Raw genomic sequence first — 10,682 nt, 5'->3', positions numbered from 1 at the left:
CCTCCAATGGAAGAATTGGAAAATGAATAGATTTGACCGATATTTCGGATCACTATCCCATTCGACGGAGCCCAAACTTTCATTATCATGCCCTTGAAAGCTTCAAAGTTATAGGGTCTTTCGGTGAGCAATTTCCCTACCAAAAGCAAAGCCAGTTTTTCATCAGTTTCCGCACAAACAACGCCCCCTAAATCAACAATGTCATTCTCGTCGTCTTTTATACTTAAGGTCAAGCACTTTGATACCAGGTCATCCGCCATGATACTCGAGGAAGCCGGCTAGAACGAAAAGCAAACCCTATCTTTCGAGGAGCAAACCCTATCTTTCGAGGAGAGCAAACCCTTTCTTTCAAGGGAGAGAAAAAAATTCAATAATAATGTATGGACTTGTTAACTTCGGAAGAGATGAAATTTGAGTGAGACTAATTTATTGACTATAACTTATTAAATAAAGTTACGCATTACATGTGATTTGCGATATTTTTTTTATTAAAAATATTTAGGAGTAGAATTTTATAAACTCTAAAATTGGAAAAAATAAAAAAGGGAATATTTTTGGATGAAAATACATTAATACAGTCATATCCGATGAAATAAATCGAAAATAGAAAAAAATCAGGATCATACTGGATTCGCTGAACCATCAGTGTTCACATCTTCAATTTCCTTTTTCTTTTCTTTTTGGTTTAATAAAAAAAACATTAATGTTTGCCATTTTGCCAACCGCACGAAATAACATCAATTTCCCCCGAGTAATTCAAATTATCACGAGAAGAATAAAAAAAGGAAATACCGCGAAACAGTAGGAGTCAAATTCGGACGTTAACAACGAATATTCAACTCAAATTGAGTTAGTGGTTTGGAATCCGGTTTACATTTTCTAACATCACACGCAATAATAATCTCACTGACTTCTCAAATTCTACTTATCAGCTTATCATATAAGTGCCTTTACTTATCAATCTGCAGAAAAAAAGCATTGAACCTAGCAAGAGAGGAAAGAGAAAGAGCGGCCTTTATCTTCCTTTCTCTCTCCTCCGCTCTTCTAATAAATACTCCTACATTTCCCTTTTTTTTGCAGGCTTCTTTTTCAAGCTTTGAAACCCTAGAAATTCTCGAACTTCGAGCCTCCAACTTCCTTCTTTCTTCTTCTTTTCATTTTATTACCCCTTTTTAAGCAATTATAAAAACCCTAGAATTTTCGGGTTTTGATTGCTTACTTCTGTTGCTCGATTCATGCTCCGAGTCTCTCCATTTTGTTTGCTTTGGTTCTGATCTGAATTAGGGTTTTTTAATTTTTGAATTTGATCTGTTAATTTGATCTGGATTTCTGGATTATTTCGGGGAAAAAATGTCGTCGTTGAGCCGGGAATTGGTGTTTCTTATACTCCAATTCCTCGAAGAAGAGAAATTTAAGGAGTCCGTTCACAGGTTAGTTTTTCTACTCTGTTAAAACCAATAGAAATCATGTTTTTATTTTAATGATCTTTTTAATTTTATTTAATTATTCTTCACTCGGAAAAATAATTCGGGCAAGAAAAAATCCCCACTTAAAATAAGTTAAAAGTAAAATACAGGAAGCCGTTGGAGTTTAATTTTTGAATTTTGTTCATGTTAGGGCTTTTGAATGAAAATGATTGATTGATTATTATTAGTATGTTAATTTAATTTGCTACTTCGTAAAATTATGTTTTATTGATTAATTAATTTGGTGATTGGGGTAGGCTTGAGCAAGAATCAGGTTTTTTCTTCAATATGAAATACTTTGAGGAGAAAGTGCAAGCAGGGGAGTGGGACGAGGTTGAAAAGTATCTGTCTGGGTTTACTAAAGTGGATGACAACAGATACTCTATGAAGATATTCTTTGAGATTAGGAAACAGAAGTATCTCGAAGCTCTTGACCGGTATGCATTGCTTCATTTTTGCTGGTTTTGATTGATTAAATGTGCTGTGTTGTTGTCTGGGGAGTGAAATTAGTGTTAACATTGGTGTTTGTTTGATTTTGTTAGGCAAGACAAGTCTAAGGCTGTTGAGATACTTGTTGGTGATTTGAAAGTTTTTGCAACATTCAATGAAGAGCTCTACAAGGAAATTACGCAGCTTTTAACTCTTACTAACTTCAGGTATGTTTTACGAACTGTAAAATTGTTTATCATTAATGCTTTATTGGGTAGAACATGTGGCGACAAATGCAAGAATTGGAAATAGATTAATTTTGGATAATCTGGATAAAAAAGAATATTGCAAACAACCAATAAGAAAAACTGTTGCCCATTTACCATGCACTGGGATGATTGAACACCAGATGGCAATTTCGAGATTTGGAGGTTGATCAAATAATTTGATTCTAGGAGTATGGATAAGAAATAAGTTACATATGAAAAACTTATTTATTTCTAACGCAATTGGGAGAAGTGGAAATTGATCAATTTGGATAATTTGATTTTAGGAGTATTGATAAGTGGAGTAGTTTGTAACAATGGGAATTAACTTTGTATACAACACATGGATTTGTAAGAAAAACTGTTGTTGCGCTTATGATGCAATGGGATGATTACTAAGATAATTTGATCATAATTGAGAGAATTAGAAATTTATCGATTTGGAAAATTTTATAGGAGTATAGATTGTAATAAGTTGCATATGGAAAGTTGTCTTTTATACAACGTATGTATTTGTAAGGAAACGGTTGCCGCACTTGTGATCTAATGACGATTAAGAGTTCCAAATAGAACACCTCTTTATAGCTACAGGGTTAAGGCTCCCCTGTACATGCCTTGGCTGCTGGCTCTTCGGAAAATTATTAGGTTGACCTGGGAGTGTGCCGTGGTGATGTGACAATGATTTAGGGATGGATCCTTACTTCGAATGGTTGGCACGCCACTTCAGAATGCGAAGTCTCGTGTGCACCTTATTGGTGTTCAGCCTCATAAGAGCCATTAGTGGTTATAGGATGCATGGTATGTCTATGATGTATGTGAAAATGTACAAGATTGCTTGCAATTGAGTTATTTTCTCTTGCAATTGTTGAGCTTGACCAATAAATAAATAAAGTTATTAGTTTGCTGAACGGTGGATGGTGGTTCTTTTTCGAGTTATGCTCCCATTCCTTGTTCCATTAGCTGAACAAAGCAGCAAATTATGTTTTATCTCTGGGAAGATTTATCATGCAAGACAATCCAATTCCATGACTTGGATGTGTGTTCTTGCGTTGACTGTTTATATAATGCTGTAAAGTAATTATAACCTTTTCTGGATTCTTCAGGGAAAACGAGCAGCTTTCCAAGTATGGTGACACCAAAACTGCTCGTAATATAATGTTGGTAGAGCTTAAAAAGCTGATAGAAGCAAACCCGCTTTTCCGTGACAAGCTGGTGTTTCCGACTTTGAGATCGTCAAGACTGCGTACTCTAATTAACCAAAGGTAAACTATCCCGGCGGTCAGTTTGTTGGTCTATTGTTGAAGACTTTCTGTAACTGTGATGATTATTTATGGCATTTGCTTGAGCTTTTCTTTATGTCTACGTGAAGACAGTCTGATATCCAATGTTTATTTTGCTAAATAACTGAGTGAGACTGTAAGTCGTGTTTTAGTTGCTGGAACTAGGAAGGACACTGGAAGAAAAAGGAGAGAAAGGATTAGTGTAAGAAAACATGAAGGCAGGTTGTTGCCTAAGAAAAAGATAACGATGATAGTTCATCTTGCTGGATTTGGCCGGCTTCTACAAATGACGCAATTAGAACACGCTGATTGATTTGCTGGGAAAATTTTCCTGTGACCTTTGTAGCTGGTTCAAATATTGAGTTCTTTTAGGTCTGAATATTATTATTCATTCAAACAAGAAGGGGGTTATAAAACATGGCAGTACCAAAAAAAGATCATTTAATGACCAGATTTTCCCTGTAAGGCTTGATGATTGCTAGCAAAGATCTACAATATCTTTATGGTAATTTTGTCTATTTCTCTGGGAAACACCTACCTTGGCTGATTTTTTGTAAATAGATAATGGTGTATTTATTCTGATTTTTATGTCAAAATGGGCTGTCTGGTCAGATTCCTCTTCTTCTGTGTGGTTTTTGGACTCTTTGAAAACCTATAAATCTCTTGGTATCAGATTCCCATGTATTACTGCATTATTAATGTCACAGAAGAATCGGTATATTTTGGTAACTGATACGTTGAGTTTCTCTTTTGTGCAGCTTGAATTGGCAGCATCAGCTTTGTAAGAATCCTAGACCAAACCCAGATATTAAGACGCTGTTTACTGACCATACATGCAATCCTCCAAATGGTGCTGTTGCACCTGCACCTGTAAATCTTCCAGTTGCTGCTGTTGCAAAGCCTGCTGTTTATACGCAGCTAGGAGCTCATGGCGTATGTTTACTATAATCATTTGCTAGAATTTTCCCTTAGAGTTTGCTGAATGTTTGTTCATGTATCTTGGTTATGATGTCTCAAGTAGGAGCTCATGGTGTATGTTTGGTTATTTCTTGCAGCCATTTCAACCTACAGCTGCAGCAGCTGCTGCTAGTGCTAATGCTTTGGCTGGCTGGATGGCAAATGCTGCCGCATCCTCTTCTGTTCAAGCAGCAGTTGTGACTGCATCATCCATTCCTGTCCCCCCAAATCAAGGTTGGTGCCAACATAAAATGCTTGTCTGTGAACATTGACATTTTGGAATTAAATTGAGGCTGGTGAAAAGAATTAAGAGGCTTCCACTTTCTAACTAGTTCCTGTTTAATATTTTGACTATAGAGGTACCTTATGATACGAAGAAGTACCCAGCAGTTTGTGTTGTGTTTTGTTGACTTGTTTTTCCTAATGATGTGCTAAATGAAATGCCTTTTTCGTTTTGGCAGTCCCGATCCTAAAAAGGCCAAGAACACCACCTGGAACACTTGGCATGGTTGATTATCAGAATCCTGATCATGAACAGCTGATGAAACGTCTTCGCCCTGCACAATCTGTAGAGGAGGTAACTGTTCCGTTGTGGGGTGATCTTTTCATGTTGGGTCAAAATTTGAGTATGTTACTTAGACATCAGTGCACTTTGTACTGAATTTTGTCTATTCTTAATGGTTTTGAATTTAGGTTACTTATCCAACACCCCGCCATCAAGGTTCTTGGTCACTGGATGACCTCCCAAGAACAGTGGCCTTTACTTTGCATCAAGGCTCTGCTGTCACAAGCATGGATTTCCATCCTTCTCATTCCACATTGCTGCTTGGTATGAAGGCTATTCAACAATAATTCATATCTTGTAGTTCCATACTTCCATTCATGCACTTCTTTTATGTCTTATGCCAATTTGATGTTTGAACTTTTAACTAGTTGGTTCATCTAGCGCGGAAATTACACTTTGGGAGGTTGCTTCACGTGAAAAGTTGGTATCAAAGCCATTCAAAGTTTGGGACTCGTCTTCTTGCTCTTTACAATTCCAGGTTAGTATATTGGCATGTAGCATAATGTTCGGAATCTCTCTGTGTGCATTTGTATTTCTGCGATTCTTTTCTGGAAATTCTACTTTTATGACTGCATGCTCCTATAGTTGAGTCTAACGATTGTGAGATTTTACAGGCTGCCTTTGTCAAAGATGTAATATCAGTCAATCGTGTAGCATGGAGTCCTGATGGGAATTATGTGGGTATGTCTATGAGCTTATAACTTTTATTTTGTTATTTCTTTACTCTTTTTACTCTGTATTTCTTTCTTTATTTTTTTATTTTACCGTGTCCTTATATTTGGTTTTGCTTTTTGCAGGAGCTGCCTTTAGCAAACACCTGATCCATTTGTATGCTTATTCTGGACCAAATGATCTTCGCCAACAGTTGGAGGTGAGTGATTATTATCCTGCTTTTTTAAGCTAAGTTCTGAAATCTGAACATCATATATGACTTCTATTTCCTTATGCCTGCAGATTGATGCTCACGTTGGCGGGGTGAATGATCTAGCTTTTGCTTATCCAAACAAGCAACTTTGTGTTCTTACATGTGGAGATGATAAGCTGATTAAGGTAAGAATGGAGTAAGTTTATAACCTTCAGGTGCAATTTAGCATGTTTGTAATGATATCCTTATGCTTGTTTTACTATTCTTGTTATGAAACAGGTATGGGACTTATCAGGAAGAAAGTTATTTAATCTCGAAGGCCATGAAGCACCTGTTTACTCAATACGCCCTCATTACAAGGAGACTATTCAGGTATCTAGCCCAATAATGGACAATGGGTAGACATGCTGCTCAAAACTCCCATTGTTCGATTAAAAAAATTACACAGGTTTCAGATTGTACTCTATTTCTTATCTGGTAAATATGTATTTATCTGATTGATGATGAAACTTGTGCTGGAAAAATACTACCCTGTTTCCTATTGTTGTAACATTATGCTCTTGGCTCCCTTTCTTTCTCAGTTCATTTTTTCAACTGCATTTGATGGAAAGATCAAAGCTTGGCTGTATGATAATGCGGGATCTAAGGTAGATTATGATGCTCCTGGACACTGGTGTACTACAATGCTCTACAGTGCTGATGGTACTAGGTATGCATATTATTTATTAAAATTGTCTTGCTCAAATGATTTCTGGTCCATTAGAATCCTATTCCTAAGGTTCAAGACACCATGGTTGTGTGCCACATGATGTTTTACATATGATTGGTTTTTTGCATTGTAGATTATTTTCTTGCGGAACTAGTAAAGAGGGAGAATCTTTCCTGGTTGAGTGGAATGAAAGTGAAGGAGCAATAAAAAGGACATACACTGGATTTAGGAGGAAATCAAATGGTGTTGTGCAATTTGACACAACACAAAATCATTTTCTAGCTGCAGGGGAAGATCAACAGATAAAGTTTTGGGACATGGATAATGTCAATATACTTGCTCAAACTGACGCAGATGGAGGGCTTCCGGTTAGTTTATTTGGATTTATTTAATTCTTTACATCATGTAACACCTCCCCCCTTCCCCAGTATCCCCACAAGAGAGTTTTAGTGCTGTTGCTTACGTTATGTTCTGAAATACGTTTCAGAATCTTCCACGTTTAAGGTTCAACAAGGAAGGGAACCTTCTTGCCGTTTCCACTGCAGAAAATGGAATAAAAATACTCGCAACTGCAGTTGGGCTTCGATCACTGAGGACTGTAGAACCCCCATCATTTGAAGCATTGAGGACACCTATTGAAGCTGCTGCTATTAAGGTGTGACATTCAGTGATCTAACTTTATTTTAGCTCTGTCAGTTGTCTAAATGATATACTATCCCTGTTTTTGAGTTCTTAACACTCACTGTTTGCACGGGCTTGTATGCAATATTTAAGCTCTAATATATCCAATTCCGTATGTGAAAAATTATGAAAAATGGATATTTTGAAAATAAATATCGAGACAAATTTTACGGTCAATTTCATAGTTTGAACACATTTCAAAGCATAAAGAACTTTCAGGAACGGGGTTGGTATTACTTAATCTGTTGACTGTTCGAAATGCTTCAATGTGATGACCACTAAACTTGCGAAGAGAGTAGTGGACTTATTTTGTATGCTTATCCGTGCCTGTATTTCCGTCCTCTGGATTATCTCACCGGAGTTTCTGTTTATTTGGAGTGAGGGCTTTGTTGGAATAATTGTTTATATGAGAAACCTGGACAAAACAGTTTACTGTTGTACCTTGCTTTAAAAATCCCTCCCATTTAATTTTACACTGCATAATCTTTTCTATTCAAATTCCTTTGCATCAGTCTATGTAGCTTAGTTATGGCTTCCCATTTTCTTCAGATTGAAAAAGCTAGGATGGCTGAAGATGTAATTGAGACTAAAGTCAAACCTTGGCAGTTGGCTGAAATTGTGGAGCCTGTTCAGTGTAGGCTAGTGACTTTACCAGAAAGCATGGACAGTTTCACCAAGGTTTGTTGATTGACTCTCAATCCATTATACGGAGAAGTGCTTTTTCTTATCTTGAATGTTTCATGTCATCAGGTTGCCCGACTTCTTTACACCAACAATGGTGTTGGGATCTTGGCGCTTGGTTCAAATGGTATCCAGAAGTTGTGGAAGTGGAGTCGTAACGAGCAAAACCCTAGTGGGAAGGTATGAAGTTTCTGTTGTCTTTTAACTAAAGCTTAGATCTCTTTAATGAAGTGTTGCTAATATTATTGGGTTTCAAAGGCCACTGCCAGTGTGGTACCGCAGCATTGGCAACCAACCAGTGGTCTTCTTATGAACAATGATGTCTCAGGCGTCAACCTTGAAGAAGCTGTTCCATGTATTGCACTTTCAAAGAATGATTCATATGTGATGTCGGCCGCTGGTGGAAAGGTGTCATTGTTTAACATGATGACGTTCAAGGTATGTATATATGTATTATTTCGTGAAACATGCCCACTGTTTCTCTATAGTTTAGCTTAATTATGGGCAATGAATTTTTTCGCATTTTCAGGTTATGACGACATTTATGCCTCCTCCACCTGCCTCAACATATTTGGCTTTCCATCCCCAAGACAACAACATCATAGCAATTGGAATGGAGGACTCATCAATTCACATTTATAATGTTAGAGTAGATGAGGTGAGTGCACTTCCAGCTGCAAAGTAACTCCATCATAGTCTTTTCCTTTATGAGTTCATCATATATTTGTTCATTTGTAAACTCTCCTTTCAGGTAAAATCAAAATTGAAAGGCCATGTGAAGCGCATAAGTGGTTTAGCATTTTCAACCAGTCTTGGTATCCTAGTATCATCTGGTGCTGATGCTCAAGTAAGCGATACTCGTCCTCTTTTGGGAAGTTAATGAATCATTTGATCTTAGCTTTTGTAATTTATGTATGTTGGAAAGTATATAGTTTACAACTTTACAGTGTCAAAAATGAAGTTAGGCACCCGAGATAGGATCCACACTTGGGTTGATGTATGGTCTAGATGCTCTTGTCCTATTCTGATTTGGGCATTAGCGGGCAGTTGGCTCTGTATAGGAAGCTTGGGTTGTTGAACGCTTACTTGTGGCGTAATTAAGAAGTTTGGTTTATGCGCTCTATGAAGCATTTAGAGGCAGCCAATCTCTCTGTATACTATTTACTTTTTTAATGGAGGATTTATTGCTACAGCTGTGTGTCTGGAGCATTGATACCTGGGAGAAGAGGAAGTCTGTTACAATACAACTTCCTGCTGGTAAGGCAGCTGCAGGTGATGCACGAGTCCAGTTTCACTCTGATCAGACCCGTTTGCTGGTGTTCCATGAAACCCAACTGGCAATATATGACGCCTCTAAAATGGAATGCATTAGACAGGTATGCCAAAGTTATTTTATTTTGTTTATTGTGCTTTAAGGTTGTGATTTTTGATGGTCATTTATGATCCTTCTGCCTTTTTAAATTGCAGTGGGTCCCCCAGGATGCATTGTCTTCGCCGATATCATATGCAGCATATGCGTGCAACAGTATGATAGTGTATGCTTCCTTTTGTGATGGCAACATTGGAGTATTTGATGCTGACACTTTGAAACTTAGATGTCGCATTGGCCCTTCAGCATACCTCTCTCAGGCTCAATTGAATGGGTGAGTTGAAGCATATCCATGATGTTGTCCTATTTCTTTATATGATGAATTTATCATTTTATTAAAGAATCCAAAAAAAAAAAAAAAACTGAATTTTGCAATTCTCTTGTTAATAAGTACCTGAATTTGATTGCACGTGTTAATATTGAGAAACTCGATATTAAAATGTAGTGGTGATATTTTTCTTTGCTTTGTAGCCTGTCGTATACTCGAGTACATTCAATTTCTTGGATATTTATCTAATTTATATGCTTAATTAATAGGTTTATGTAGATAATGTAGATTTCTCTTCATCTAATCTTTCTTCTCTTTCCTTGTGAATAGGAGCCAAGCTGTATATCCGTTAGTAGTAGCTGCCCACCCGCAAGAACCTTTCCAGATTGCGGTAGGGTTGAGTGATGGAACCGTTAAAGTGGTAGAGCCGACAGAGTCAGAAGGCAAGTGGGGAGTGTCTCCACCTGCAGATAACGGGTCGTTAAATGGCAGAGCGGCCTCATCGTCAGCGACAAGCAGTCATACTCCTGATCAAATACAAAGATGAAAGAAACTCTCGAGGAAATCTTGTTTGTACATTGTTGAAATTCTTTATTCTGTGTATTACTAGTTTACTACATCAGTTTAGTGTGTAGACTCTAGGACTGTGATGACCTTCCCTTCCGATAATGTTTCCTCAGTTAGCATAAAGAGATGCAGTATTTAGACAGAATTGGTTTAGAGAGATGCATGCTCTTGCATCTTTATCTTGTGTCCAATTGAAAATTGTACTGAACTCTGTATTTTAGATAATTGTATATTAGTTCTTCTTATCCCAATCATTGTATCACTAGTCATTTACAGATGCTTTGAGCAATTGCTCTGCAACAGACTGATTTGTTAATCAAGTATTATTATAAGCATGCATGATGATGCATGTCAATATATTGTTAGCTTGATGTCAATATTGTCATGTTTAAGTTGTTTGCAGTCACAAGTTCGAACGCCCCTTGTGTTTGTGTGCTGAGTTTTTACTTTGTACAAGCAGATTTTTGGGTAATAAAACCAGTCTTGGAACAGTTTAAAGTTGTGGTCTTGCAGTCTTTGGTGCTTAAACGTCAAGTCGAAGAAAGTGTTTGACCTCCATTCGATGAAATGAAGGTAACT

The 10,682-nt window shown here is 37.2% G+C and overlaps 1 protein-coding gene across 1 annotated transcript; it reads left to right on the top strand.

The window, feature by feature from the left end:
- Window positions 1-1,002: 1,002 nt before the first annotated feature.
- Window positions 1,003-10,460, top strand: LOC110775430 (topless-related protein 3). The gene is made up of 24 exons (XM_021980031.2): window positions 1,003-1,430; window positions 1,724-1,903; window positions 2,009-2,122; window positions 3,265-3,423; window positions 4,200-4,374; window positions 4,497-4,632; window positions 4,860-4,975; window positions 5,092-5,227; window positions 5,332-5,441; window positions 5,578-5,644; window positions 5,761-5,834; window positions 5,918-6,013; window positions 6,108-6,200; window positions 6,410-6,537; window positions 6,671-6,905; window positions 7,025-7,192; window positions 7,768-7,896; window positions 7,969-8,079; window positions 8,158-8,337; window positions 8,429-8,557; window positions 8,651-8,746; window positions 9,093-9,275; window positions 9,367-9,542; window positions 9,867-10,460. The coding sequence occupies exons 1-24, from the start codon at window positions 1,351-1,353 to the stop codon at window positions 10,081-10,083; spliced, it is 3,288 nt and encodes a 1,095-aa protein (XP_021835723.1). The 5' UTR covers window positions 1,003-1,350; the 3' UTR covers window positions 10,084-10,460.
- The last annotated feature ends 222 nt before the right edge of the window (window positions 10,461-10,682 follow it).

Source organism: Spinacia oleracea, chromosome 4, assembly GCF_020520425.1.
Source record: "Spinacia oleracea cultivar Varoflay chromosome 4, BTI_SOV_V1, whole genome shotgun sequence".
NCBI lineage: Eukaryota > Viridiplantae > Streptophyta > Magnoliopsida > Caryophyllales > Amaranthaceae > Spinacia > Spinacia oleracea.
The sequence above is the reverse complement of the archived record's forward strand: the minus strand, read 5'-3'. Positions and strand labels throughout refer to the sequence as shown.